The sequence below is a fragment of the Scyliorhinus torazame genome, chromosome 1 (genome assembly GCF_047496885.1).
Source record: "Scyliorhinus torazame isolate Kashiwa2021f chromosome 1, sScyTor2.1, whole genome shotgun sequence".
In the NCBI taxonomy this organism is placed as follows: domain Eukaryota; kingdom Metazoa; phylum Chordata; class Chondrichthyes; order Carcharhiniformes; family Scyliorhinidae; genus Scyliorhinus; species Scyliorhinus torazame.
In genome coordinates, this window is record NC_092707.1 from 212,361,341 (window position 1) to 212,375,667 (window position 14,327).

General features: G+C 50.0%; 1 protein-coding gene across 4 annotated transcripts in view; it reads right to left on the reverse strand.

The window, feature by feature from the left end:
• The window catches only part of LOC140418707 (regulating synaptic membrane exocytosis protein 3-like), a 559,728-nt gene that overhangs the window by 288,482 nt on the left and 256,919 nt on the right, over positions 1-14,327 (reverse strand). For all 4 annotated transcript variants that reach the window (XM_072502288.1, XM_072502300.1, XM_072502279.1 and 1 more), the window contains exon 2: positions 12,428-12,711. In XM_072502288.1, the coding sequence (XP_072358389.1) occupies positions 12,428-12,644 (217 nt within the window). In that variant the 5' untranslated portion in view covers positions 12,645-12,711. The remainder of the gene's footprint in view (positions 1-12,427; positions 12,712-14,327) is intronic.

Sequence of the window (14,327 nt, forward strand, 5' to 3'; positions counted from 1 at the left end):
AACAGAATGTCCCAGAGTTCTCAGTATTTAGGAAGGACAGGCATAAAAGAAAAGGTGGTGGGGTGGCACTGCTGGTTAAAGAGGAAATTAACACAATAGGGAGAAAGGATATTAGCTTTGACAATGTGGAGCCTGTATGGGTAGATACCAAGGGGCAAAAAACATTAGTGGGTGTCATATATAGACCCCCAAACTGCAGTGGTGAGGTTGGGAATGGCATTAAACACGAAATTAGAGATGCATGTAATAAGGGAATATCGGTGATCATGGGTGATTTTAATCTTCACATAGATTGGGGAAATCAAATTAGCCACAAGTCCGTAGAGGAGGAATACCTGGAGTGTATACGGGATGGTTTTCTTGACCAATATGTGGAGGAACCAACTAGAGAGCAGGCCACCTTAGACTGGGTACTGTGTAATGAGAAGAGAATAATTGCCACGCTGGCTGTACGAGATCCTTTGGGAATGAGCGACCATAACACAATAGAATTTTCATCAAGATGGAGAGTGAAGTAGTTGATTCGGCGACTAGGATGCTGAACCTTAATAAAGAGAACTGTGAAGATATGAGGCGTGAGTTGGCCTTGATAGATTGGGGAGAGTTACTTAAAGGGATGACAGTGGATAGGCAATGCAAACATTCAAGGAACGCAGCAACTGTTCTTTCCTGTCTGGCAGAAAAGCAAAGGGAATAAGAGGGCCAATCCATGGCTTACAAAGGAAATTAGAAATAAGAAGTATACAGATTGGCCAAGAAAAATAATAGGTCTGAGGATTGGGAGCAGTTTGGAGTTTAGCAAAGAAGGATGAAGGGATTGATTAAGAAGGGGAAAATACAGTACGAAAATAGGCTTGCACAGAACATAAAGCCTGACACTAAGAGTTTCTATAGCTATGTGAAGAGAGAGATTGATAAAGACAAATGTAGGCCCCCTACAGACAGAAACAGGGGAATGAATAATAAGGGACAAAGAAATGGCTGAGCAATTGAATACATATATTGGTCTGTCTTCACAAAAGAGGACACAAATCAGATACCAGAAATGTTGGAGAATGAGAGTGAGAGGGAAGAACTGAGGGAGATCAACATTAGTGGTGTATTTGGACTTTCAGAAGGCATTTGACAAAGTCCCGCATAAGGGATTATTGGGCAAAATTAAAGCACATGGGATTGGGGGAAGTGTATTGAGGTGGATAGAAAACTGGTTGGCAGAGAGGAAACAAAGACTGAGAATTAATGGTTCCTTTTCAAATTGGCAGTAACTAGTGGGATGCCACAGGGATCGGTGCTAGGACCCCAGCTGTTCACAATATATATTAATGATTTGAATGAGAGAACTAAATGTAACATCTCAAAGTTTGCAGATGATACCAAGTTAGGTGGGAGGGTGAACTGTGACGAAGATGCAGGAATCCTACAGCATGATCTGGACAGGTTGGGTGAGTGGACAAATTAAATGGCGGATGCAGTATAATTTGGATAAGTGTGAGGTTATTCACTTTGGAAACAAAAACAGGAAGGCAGATTACTACCTGAATGGTTGTAAATTGGGAGAGGGGAATGTGCAGCGGGACCTGGGTGTCCTTGTGCACCAGTCATTGAAGGTAAGCATGCAGGTGCAGTAGGCGGTACAGAAGGCTAATGGTATGTTGGCCTTCATTGCGAGAGGTTTCGAGTGGAGAAGTAGGGATGTGTTGCTGCAATTATACAGAGCCTTGGTGAGGCCACACTTGGAGTATTGTGTGCAGTTTTGGTCTCCTTTTATGAGGAAGAATGTTCTTGCTCAAGAGGGAGTGCAGCGAAAATTTACCAGACTGATTCCAGGGATGGCGGGACTGCTTTATGAGGAGAGATTGACTAGGTTGGGATTGTTCTCTCTGGAGTTCAGAAGAATGAAGGGGGATCTCATAAAGACTGATAAAATTCTAACAGGACTAGACAGGGTAGATGCAGGGAAGATGTTACCAATGATGGGTGTGTCCAGAACCAGGGGTCACAACCTGAGGATTCAGGGAAAACCATTTCAGACAGAGATAAGGAGACATTTCTTCACCCAAAGAGTGGTGAGCCTGTGGAATTCATTACCACAGGAAATAGTTGATGCTCAAACTTTGAATATATTCAAGAGGCGGCTGGAAATAGCACTTGGAGTGAATGGGATCAAAGGCTGAAGGGAGAAAGCAGGATTGAGTTGGATAATCAGCCATGATCGTGATGAATGGCGGAGCAGGCTCGAAGGGCCAAAAGGCCTCCTCCTATCTTCTATGTATCTATGTAACCTTTCTTGTCACTTTCTCAAAGAATTCAATCAAATTTATGAGGCAAGAACTTCCTTTAACAAATCCATGCTGACTATCCCTGACTAGTCCATCCCTTTCTTTAAAAAAAAAATAATTTTGTTAAGGTTTTCATAAAATATGAATAACAAAATGAAAAAGGAACCCAAAGGGTTAAGTACAAAACACAGTCTAGAAAAGCAACCCTCCATACCCCACTCCCCCCTGTACATGAATAATAAATTAACAATAACACCCTGACTTAACACAACAGGTATATACACCCCCCTGGACCCTCCAGTGTAAGTAACAAAAACAGGAATAAAGTAACCGCTCCCCCCCCCCCACCGCCCGAGTTGCTGCCGCCATCGACCAATGTCTACCGTTCTGCCAGGAAGTCTAACAACGGTTGCACCGCCTAAAGAACCCTTGTACCGACCCTCTCAAGGCAAATTTCACCCTCTCCAATTTAATAAACCCCGCCATATCATTGATCCAGGATTCCACACTTGGGGGCCTCGCATCCTTCCACTGAAGAAGAATCCTTCGCCAGGATACCAGGGACACAAAGGCCAGAATACCGGCCTCTTTCGCCTCCTTCACTCCCGGCTCCTCTGCCACCCCAAATATTGCGAGCCCCCAGCCCGGTTTGACCCTGGATCCTACCACCCTCGACACCGTCCTCGCTACGCCCTTCCAAAATTCCTCCAGCGCTGGGCACGCCCAGAACATATGGGTGTGATTTGCTGGGCTCCCTGAGCATCTAACACACCTGTCCTCACCCCCAAGGAACCCGCTCATCCTTGTCCCGGTCGTGAGTGCCCTGTGCAGCACCTTAAACTGTATGAGGCTGAGCCTTACACACGAAGAGGAAGAGTTCACCCTCCCTAAGGCTTCTGCCCACATCCCTTCCTCAATCTCCTCTCCCAACTCCTCCTCCCACTTACCTTTCACCTCCACCACCGAGGCCTCCTCCTCCTCCTGCATCACCTGGTAAGTTTCCGAGATCTTCCCCACTCCCACCCACCCCCCCGAGAGCACACTGTCCTGTACTGTGTGTGGCAGCAGCCGCGGGAATTCCACCACCTGTCGCCTGGCAAACGCCCTTACCTGTAAGTACCTGAAGGTCTTCCCCGGGGGGGGGAGCCCGTACTTCTCCTCCAGCTCACCCAGGCTCGCAAACTTCCCGTCCACAAACAGGTCCCCCAACTTTCGCATCCCTGCCCTGTGCCACCCCGAAAACCCTCCATCTATTCTCCCTGGGACGAACCGGTGGTTCCCCCGTATTGGGGTCCACGCCGAGGCCCCAACTTCCCTGTGCCGCCACCACTGCCCCCAGATTTTGAGGGCAGCCGCCACCACCGGGCTCGTGTTATACCTCCTTGGAGGGAGCGGCAGCGGCGCCGTTGCCAGCGTCCCCAGACTCGTACCCACACAACACGCCGTCTCCAGCCTCTTCCATGCAGCCCCTGCCCCTCCATCACCCACTTGCGCACCATCGTCGAATTGGATGCCCAGTAGTACCCACAGAGGCTGGGCAGCGCCAGCCCCCCCCTATCTCTACTCCGCTCCAGGAACACCCTTCCCACCCTCGGAGTCCCTCGCGCCCACACAAACCCCATTGTACTCCTGTTAACCCGCCTAAAAAAGGCCTTCGGGATAAACACGGGGAGGCACTGGAACAGGAACAAAAACCTTGGGAGCACCGTCATTTTGATTGACTGCACCCTACCCGCCAAGGACAGCGGCAACGCGTCCCGCCTCTTGAACTCCTCCTCCATTTGCTCCACCAGCCTTGTGAAATTAAGCCCATGCAGGGTCCCCCAGCTCCTGGCCACCTGGACCCCCAAATATCTGAAACACCTCTCTGCTCTTTTTAGTGGGAGATCGCCAATCCCCCTCTCCTGGTCCCCTGGGTGAACCATGAACAGCTCGCTCTTCCCCATGTTGAGCTTGTACCCTGAAAAATCCCCGAATTCCCTAAGGATCCTCATTGCCTCCGGCATTCCCCCCACTGGGTCCGTCACATATAGCAGCAAGTCGTCCGCATAAAGCGACACCCTATGCTCCTCCCCACCCCGCACCAACCCTCTCCAGTTCTTCGACTCTCTCAGTGCCATAGCCAGGGGTTCAGTCGCCCGTGCGAAGAGCAGGGGGGACAGGAGACACCCCTGTCTCGTCCCTTGGTGCAACCGAAAGTACTCGGTCCTCCTCCTGTTCATGGCCACACTTGCCATCGGGACCTCGTACAACAGTCTAACCCACCTGACAAACCCCTCCCCAAATCCAAACCTCTTCAGCACCTCCCACAAGTACCCCCACTCTACCCTATCAAAGGCTTTCTCAGCGTCCATTGCCACCACTATCACCGCCTCCCCCTCCCTCGCCGGTATCATGATAACATTCAAAAGCCTCCGTATATTCGCGTTCAACTGCCTCCCCTTCACAAACCCCGTCTGGTCTTCATGGATGATCTGCGGCACACAATCCTCAATCCTCATGGCTAAGACCTTCGCCAGCACCTTGGCATTTACATTTAGCAACGAAATTGGTCTGTAAGACCAACACTGCAGGGGATCCTTGTCCCGCTTCAGGATCAAGGAGATCAGTGCCCGGGGCATCGTCAGGGACAAAGCCCCCCCCTCCCTTGCCTCATTAAACTAGCAACAGGCCCAACAGATCCATATATTGTTTATAGAATTCGACCGGGAAACCGTCCGGCCCCGGAGCCTTCCCCGCCTGCATGCTTCCTATCCCTTTGGTCAGCTCCTCCAGCCCAATCGGGGCCCCCAATCCCGCCAACAGTCCCAACTCCACCTTCGGAAACCTCAATTGGTCCAGGAAGCGGCCCATCCCTCCCTCCTCCCGTGCGGGCTCGGATCGGTACAATTCCTCATAAAAGTCCCTGAAGACCCCATTCATGCCAACCCCACTCCGCACCACGCTCCCTCCCCTGTCCTTAACTCCCCGATCTCCCTAGCTGCGTCCCGCTTCCGAAGCTGATGCGCCAGCATCCGGCTTGCCTTTTCCCCAGACTCGTAAATCGCCCCCTGGGCCTTGCTCTACTGCATCTCCGCCTTCCTGGTGGTCACCTGGTCGAATTGGCCTCTTCCTCAACAATCCTTCCTCGGGCACCTCCGCATACCTCCTGTCTACCCTCACCATCTCCCCCACCAGCCTCTCCCTCTCCCCCCGCTCCCTCCTCTCCTTGTGGGCACTATTGGAGATCAGCTTTCCCCTAACCACCGACTTCAGCGCCTCCCATACCATCCCCACTCGGACCTCCCAGTTATCGTTGGCCTCCAGGTACCTTTCTATAACTCCTCGGACCCGCTCGCTCACCTCCTCGTCCGCCAACAGCCCCACCTCCAAGCGCCACAACGGGCACTGGTCCCTCTCCTCCCCCAGCTCTAAGTCCACCCAATGCGAGGCGTGGTCCGAAATGGCTATTGCCGAATACTCGATATCCTCTACTCTCGCTATCAGCGCCCTACTCAAAATAAAAAAGTCGATTCGGGAATAAGCCTTATGGACATGTGAGAAGAATCAAAATTCCCTAGCCCCCGGCCTTGCAAATCTCCAAGGGTCCACCCCTCCCATCTGGTCCATAAACCCACTCAGCACTCTAGCCGCCGCCGGCTTCCTACCCGTCCTAGACCTGCCGCCATCCAGTGCCGGATCCAGCACTGTGTTAAAGTCTCCCCCCATTATCAGGCCCCCCACTTCCAAGTCTGGGATCCGACCCAACATACGCCGCACAAAACCCACATTGTCCTAATTCGGGGCATACACATTGACCAGTACCACCCTCTCTCCCTGCAACTTACCACTTACCATTATGTACCTACCGCCATTGTCTGCCACAATGCTCGACGCCTCGAATGACACCTTCTTTCCCACCAAGATCGCCACCCCTTGATTTTTGGCATCCAGCCCCGAATCAAACACCTGACCTACCCACCCTTTCCTCAATCTTACCTGGTCTGCCACCTTCAGGTGTGTCTCCTGGAGCATAACCACATCCGCCTTCAGCCCCTTCAGGTGCGCAAACACGCAGGCCCGCTTAACCGGCCCATTCAGTCCCCTTACATTCCAGGTTATCAGCTTATCAGCCGGATCAGGGGGCTACACGCCTCCCTCCCCCGCCGACTAGCCATAACCCCTCCTCGGCCAGCCATGCTCCCGCACCCCACGCCCGGCCCGTTCCCCACAGCGGCAGACCCCCATCTCGACCCCCCCCCCCCACTCGCTCCAGCTCCCCCTTGACCATAGCAGCAGCAACTCGATTCTCCCCCCCCCCCTCCCCCCCCAGGACCCATCCTAGCTGATTTACTCCTCCCATTGCACTTCCGCAAGTCAGCTGACTCCTGCTGACCCCGGACGCTCCCGCCTCTCCTTCAACTCCTCCCATTGTGTGACACACCCCCCTCTTCCGTTCCCCATCCACAGGCTGTCCCCCTCCCCCTTCCATCCTAAGCGTGGGAAACAACCCTCGCTTCCCCCCGCCAGCCCCGCCCCCTCCTGTCTTCAGCGTGGGGAAAACCCGGCCCCGCCACCTCTGATGCAGCTCCTTTTACAGGCCCAGTCTCCTCACCCCCCACCCCCCCCCCCCCGCGGGGCCCCATCTCACCGCCGGCCATCCAGCCCTGTTCCGTTTGCTTACCCCCCTCCAAGAGCCCCCCGACCAACCCAACCAGAACAGTGCCCAACCCGCCCTAACCACCCTCACCGACCAGAAAGGGAAAAACACACAGAAGAAGAAACCAAGAGCAAAGGCCCTCCCCTCAAAAAGTAACATATCCACCGCAGTCCCCAAACGCCCATCCCAACCCTCAATCTGTGTCCAACTTCTCGGCCTGAACAAAGGCCCACGCCATCTCCGGAGACTCAAAATAATGGTGGCGGTCCTTGTAGGTGGCCCACAGTCACGCCGGCTGCAACATGCCAAACTTCACCCCCTTCCTGAGCAGCACCGCCTTCGCTCGATTGTACCCGGCCCTCCTCTTCGCCACCTCCACACTCCAGTCCTGATATATCCGAACCTCCGCGTTCTCCCACCTGCTGCTCCTCTCCTTCTTGGCCCACCTGAGTACGCACTCCCGATCAGCGAACCGATGAAACCGCACCAGCACCGCCTGCGGAGGCTCGTTAGCCTTGGGCCTCCTCGCCAGCACTCTATGGGCCCCTTCCAGCTCCAGGGGCCCCTGGAAGGACCCCACTCCCATCAGCGAGTTCAACATGATGACCACATAGACCCCCACGTCCAGCCCCTCCAGCCCCTCCGGGAGGCCCAGAATCCGCAGATTCTGCCACCTCGACCGATTCTCCATCTCCTCGAACCGCTCCTGCCATTTCTTGTGGAGCGCCTCGTGCGCCTCCACCTTTACTGCCCGGCCTAAGATCTCGTCCTCGTTGTCGGAGATCTTTTGTCGGGCCTCGCGAATCGCCACCCCCTGCGCCGTCTGTGTCTCCAGCAGCTTATCAATAGAAGCCTTCATCGGCTCTAGCAGGTCCGCTTTAATCTCTCTGAAGCAGCGCTGGATACCCTCCTGTTGCTCCTGCGCCCACTGCATCCACGCTGCCTGGTCTCCGCCCGCCGCCATTTTGTTCTTCTTCCCTCGCACCTTCTTCGGGTCCACCACCACCTTTTTAGTCGCCCCGCTCCTAGTAGGAGCCATATACCATCGGGGAATTGTTATAATCTCCTTCCCACACAGGGAAATGTCGAAAAAGTTCCGTTGGGGGCCCTGAAAAGAGCCCAAAAGTCCGTTTTTGCGGGAGCCGCCGAATGTGCGACTTAGCTCCGCATAGCCGCAACCAGAAGTCAGTCCATGCCTTTCTATGTGACAGTTAATCCTACCTCTCAGGATTGATTCTACAAATTTGCCCACCACTGATATAAGACTAACTGGCCAATAATTGTTTGGCGTTTCCTTCAATCCCTTTTTAAACAATGGGACCACGTTTGCATTTCTCCAGTCTTCAGGTACCTCCCCTGTATCTAGTGAGGATTGGAAAATCATCCTCAGAGTATCTGCTTTCTCCTCCCTGACCTTCCTCAGTAGCTCCGGAATCAATCCATCTGGTCCTGGCGACTTATCAACTTTCAAGGATTCCAATCCTTCAAGTACTTCCTCTCTCTTTATGATTATCGCCTCCAATATCTCACAGTTCCTCCTGGCCTACAATATCTGCGTCATCCATTTCCTTTGTAAACACGGAGATAAAAACCACGAGCTACATTAATTTGGCGTGAGGCTATAAGGGGCCTTGGGGGCGTGTGGAGATGTGTGTTGGCAGTACGTTGCCATGAGGTATGGAGGTGGCACGGGGATGAGAGGGTGTGAGGGGTGAGAGCTAGAGGGCTTAGAATTTAACAACACAATGAGAACAATCTCCCAGAAAACCGAAGCAAGCTTTTTAAATAGCCCGTCTCAGCACTTAGTAACCCCTGTGACCGCCTCCAAGATGCATCCGGGGCGACGGGCCTGATATTATCCCAGTCCACCACCACTTCCCCCCCCCCCCACCCGCCCCCCCCCCCACTCCCACAACCACCACCACCGCCACACCCCAGAACAAAGTTTGCACCGCTCAGATGCTTAGAATCATAAAATCATAGAATTTACAATGCTGAAGGAGGCCATTCGGCCCATTGAGTTTGCCCCTTCCCTTGGAAAGAGACCATATTTAAACCTACTCCTCCACCCAATCCCTGTAACCCAGTAACCCCACTTGTGCTGGCTGCCTCAGGAGTGAAAACCCAGGAAAAGAGACTACAGAGGGATCGGTTAAGTGAGCAGGCAAAAATGTAATAGATCAAGAGGTCACTTCAGTGTCTAATTAGAACGATGTGTTTCACAACTGGATGTAAGCGACGTGCACCTAGTGACCAGCATTTCACTCGTGACTTTGAGCTTTGTTCGCCTACCTTTTATCGTGCAGCGCTCATGGTACCTTGACTTAGTGCCAGGCTCTACAGTCAGCATCACATCACTCTCTGGGGGCGGATGGTTTTCACAGGTAAGGCTCTACCTGACAGACCAGAGGTAAGGTGGTGGTGCTGTGGAAGAATCCGCAGGGCAAGGCCTCCATGAGGAACGGGGCAAAAGTGGGCAGAGGTTGTGGAAGGTGGCACTCTCCAACTAGGTGGTTGCAGGTTGGAAGCGACCTCAGGAATAACAATGAGGAATAGTGTCTCGGAGAGGGTCATGAACGAGCTGGGGCCAGAAATAGAAATTGGTAAAGTGACGAGATGCTTAACTTTATGAGATTGCGGTCCTTTTCTGCACCGTATTCACACTGACTCTCAGGCCGAATTGGTGGCAATGGTGGACTTCTCATGGCCGCACTGAGGCACAGGATATCCCAGCAGTCTCAATAGCATCCAGCAGGTGGCCTAGTGAAATGTCACTGATCTTGGGAGCTGCACTCCTCTTGCATTTCAGGGCCATTTTGTCCACCGGGCTATCCTGGCCTGGAGCCATTGAGGAGACTGTGCGGCAGCATTACCTCATATTTGTCCGGGTTAAACTCCATCTGCCATCTCTCTGCCCAAGTCTCCAACCGATGGATCCTGCTGCATCTTCTGACAGTCCTCATTGTTATTAAACCAGTTTTGAGGGGCAGCAAAGTAGCACAGTGGTTAGCACTGCTGCCTCACGGCACCGAGGATCCGGGTTCAATCCCGCCCCAGGGTCACTGTCCGTGTCGAGTTTGCACATTCTCCCCATGTCTGCTTATGACTCAACCCCACAACCCAAAAGGATGTGCAGGGTAGGTGGATTGGCCACGCTAAATTGTCCCTTAATTGGAAAAAAATAATTTGGTACGCTAAATTTATTGAAAAAAGGACCAGTTTTGAAGCATTCTCACTGTTACAATGTAAGAAATGCAGCAGCCAATAGATGCACAACAAGCTCCCACAGTCGGCAATATGACAACGAGCAGATAACAGAATTTGTTTCAGTTATTTTGATTGAAGGAAAAAATATTGAACAGGACACACAAGGGGTGTCTTCGGCACTTCCTTAAATATCACAGTGGTCTTTTGCATTCACCTTAGAGAAAAGATGGGCCAAGTTTAACGTCACATTGATAAGACAGCATGGCAGATGGAGTTTAATTTGGATAAATGTAATGGTCTGAGTTATAAGGAGAGGCTGGATAGACTGGCACTTTTTTCCCTGGTGCGTAGGAGGCTTATGGGTGATCTTATAGAGGTCTAGAAAATAATGAGGAGCATCGATAAGGTAGATAGTCAACATCTTTTCCCAAAGATAAAGAAGTCTAGAATGAGAGGGCATGGTTTTAAGGTGAGAAGAGAGAGATACAAAAGAGACCAGAGGGGAAATTCCTTCACACAGAGGGTTGTGAGCATCTAAAACGGGCTGCCAGAGGCAGTGGTAGAGGCGGGTATGATTTTGTCTTTTAAAAAGCAGTTAGACAGTTTCATGGGCAGGGTGGATAGAGAGGGATATGGGTCAAATGCAGGTAAGTGGGACAAGCTTAGTGATAGAAACTGGGCGGCACGGACCAGCTGGGCCGAAGGGCCTGTTTCCATGCTGTAAACCTCTATGACTCTATCTATCTTTGAGAGTGCAACGTTCCCCCGTAAAGCTGGAAATTATAGGCTCATTTTCCTGGACGTAGGAACTGAACCTGTAACCGCCTGAGTCAGAGACCACAGTCCATTCATTGAGCCACAGCTGATATCATTAACAGAGAACAGGAGATGGAATGAAGGGGGGAATAGAACCATGAAAACTGTAATCAGCACAATTCTTTCAAAAGCCCATGTCCAATTTATTCCATTCACAGACTGCTCTCAATGCAGTTCTGAAGCCTCATAAATACTTTGAAAGTATGAAGAACTTTGTTGAAAGCAATTGCTAAAACCCATCTCTTCAGTGGCCTTCTCACTTATATACTTTTCCTCCATTGGCCTCATGCTCAAATGCTTATTTCTTGTTTATATTAATCTGTAAAATGACTGTGGCAGTCGATTTCACTGTGCAGAGCATCAGAACTGAACATGATGCTGCCCCATCTGAAGCTTGCACATGTGCACATGTCAGAAGGATAATGATCCAAACTATAGGTCCAGACTTGAACCCTAAGTTTGGTTGAGATCCCGGACTAGAATCCAACTGCTTGTATTTGGTAATGTTATTGCGCCACAGGAGTGATAACACTGACCAGAGAGCAGCTTTTATATTTAAAATAAACTTTAACTTGAACACAGAATTAAGCACATTAGCAACAAAGAAATTGCTTTATAGTTAACAGTTACCATATCTTAACCTGCTCCTGAAACCTGCCTCTACATTCCAATTCAGCAAACCCATATGTTTCAAATGCCATTTATATGTTAACAACCAGGATTTACTTGCTTATCTGGGGGAGGTGTCCTTGGAGAGAGAATTCTTTTCAGGACCAAGCTGAAAACCTTCTGCTCACATTCAAGTCATGTGGGCAAGGACCACTTTCAGACATCACTGGCCCCTCCCATTAGCTACACCAGCTGCACTCAAAGCACACAGCATCCTTTTGTCTCTTGTTACAAAATGTGTCTTGATTTGTTTAGACAGTCTCAAACTATTAAAACATTACATTAGTTCTCTACCTTCAAATAGGTAAAATGGATTTTAGTATCTATCAGCAAACCATTTGCCCTATAAAAATCATTGATAACCTCACTTTTAAATCACAGCTCTAGCAGACATACTGTCTGTATGCATTCTAACCGTAATTTTAACAACATTACTGCAAAAATACAAACTATAAAGTATGTCAATTTCTTATATTCATCACACCTGGAAGAGGAAATGGGGATGATTTCCTCTTTTCCACTTTGGGATGTTGGATTCAATTGGCTCACCATATCCCAGCTGAAATTAGCTAACACATCACAGACCTATCCTCAGCTACACCAGCAAAAGGAGGGGAGCCAGCATTCTCTATAATTTTGCCTATTTCTTGCACAAACTCTAGTGTCATCCAGCTCCCCAACCTGGATAACTGCTTCGTATATTAGTGTGCTATGTACATGGATCTTACAGTATTTCAGAGTGTAGTAATCCTTAATTTGCCAGCATATCCTTTCCCAACCACCTTCATAAACCAAAGTAGTTTAATCTTTAACTTACCGGTCTGGTTAAGTTGAGTTGTGCTTTTGCTCCATTGTGACAGTCCAACGATTGCGACCATTTTAGCACCAAGACTGGAGCGCCTCTTCTTAATGGCATTATTGGCCACTGGTTCTTGCTGGCTGCCACTGCTCTTTTCCATGTCGTACATCTCTCCGCTTATACTTGAACTCCGTAACACACTCCTTGCCGCCTTACTCGTGGCTCCGTTGTACATTTTGGCTGTTTTCTGAAGTTACTGGCCTCTCCACTGTGCAAATTCTCTCTGGAGCTTTTCAGGACTACTGTTCAAATAAGGAAAAACAGATTGTCTCAATGCATGTTTTTTCCACAAAATATTGGCATATCCATATAGAACATAGAATATAGACCAGTACAGCACAGTACAGGCCCTTCAGCCCACGATGTTGTGCCGACCATTGATCCTAATCTAAGATCAACCTAACCTACACCCCTTCAATTTACTGCTGTCCATGTGCCTGTCTAAGAGTCGCTTAAATGTCCCTAATGACTCTGACTCCACCACCTCTGCTGGCAGTGCATTCCACACACCCACCACTCTCTGTGTAAAGAACCTACCTCTGATATCTCCCTTATACCTTCCTCCAATCACCTTAAAATTATGTCCCCTCGTCGGGCAACACAGTAGCACAGGGAGAAGCACTGCTGCCTCATGGTGCCGAGGTCCCTGGTTCGATCTCGGCTCTGGGTCACTGTCCGTGTGGAGTTTGCACATTCTCCCCGTGTTTGCGTGGGTTTCGCCCCCACTACCCAAAGATGTGCAGGGTAGGTGGATTGAACACACTAAATTGCCCCTTAATTGGAAAAAATGAATTGGGTACTCTAAATTCTTTTTTTAAAAAAAATTATGTCCCCTCGTGACAGCCATTTCCACCCTGGGGAAAAGTCTTTGCCTATCCACTCTATCTATGCCTCTCATCACCTTGTACACCTCTATCATGTCACCGCTCTTCCTTCTTCGCTCCAGTGAGAAAAGCCCTAGATCCCTCAATTTTTCTTCACAAGACATGCCCTCCAGTCCAGGCAGCATCCTGGTAAATCTCCTCTGTACCCTCTCCAAAGCATCCACTTCCTTCCTATAATGAGGCAACCAGGACTGGACACAATATCCCAAGTGTGGTCTAACTAGGGTTTTATAAAGCTGCAGCAAAACCTTACGACTCTTAAACTTAATCCCCCTGTTTCTGAAAGCCAACACACCATATGCCTTCTTAACAACCCTATCAGCCTGGGTGGCAACTTTGAGGGATCTATGTACGTGGACCTCAAGATCCCTCTGTTCCTCCACACTTCCAAGAATCCTGCCTTTAACCCTGTATTCAGCATTCAAATTCGACCTTCCGAAATGAATCACTTCACATTTATCAAGGATGAACTCCATCTGCCACTTCTCAGCCCAGCTCTGCATCCTGTCAATGTCCTGTTGTAACCTACAACAACCCTCAACACTATCTACAACTACCCCAACCTTCGTGTCATCGGCAAACTTACTAACCCACCCTTCCAGTTCCTTATCCAAGTCATTTATAAAAACCACAAAGAGCAGAGGTCCCAGAACAGATCCTTACGGGACACCACTGGTCACCGACCTCCAGGCGGAATACTTTCCATCCACTACCACTCACTGTCTTTCGGCCAGCCAATTCTGTATCTAGACAGCCAAATTTCCCTGTATCCCATGCCCCCTAACATTCTGATTGAGCCTACCATGAGGAACCTTATCAAATGTCTTACTGAAATCCATATACACCACATCCACTGCGGCCTTCATCAATGTGTCTCGTCACATCCTCAAAGAATTCAATGAGGCTTGTGAGGCATGACCTGCCCCTCACAAAGCCATGCTGACTATCTTTAATCAAACTATGTTTTTCTAAAT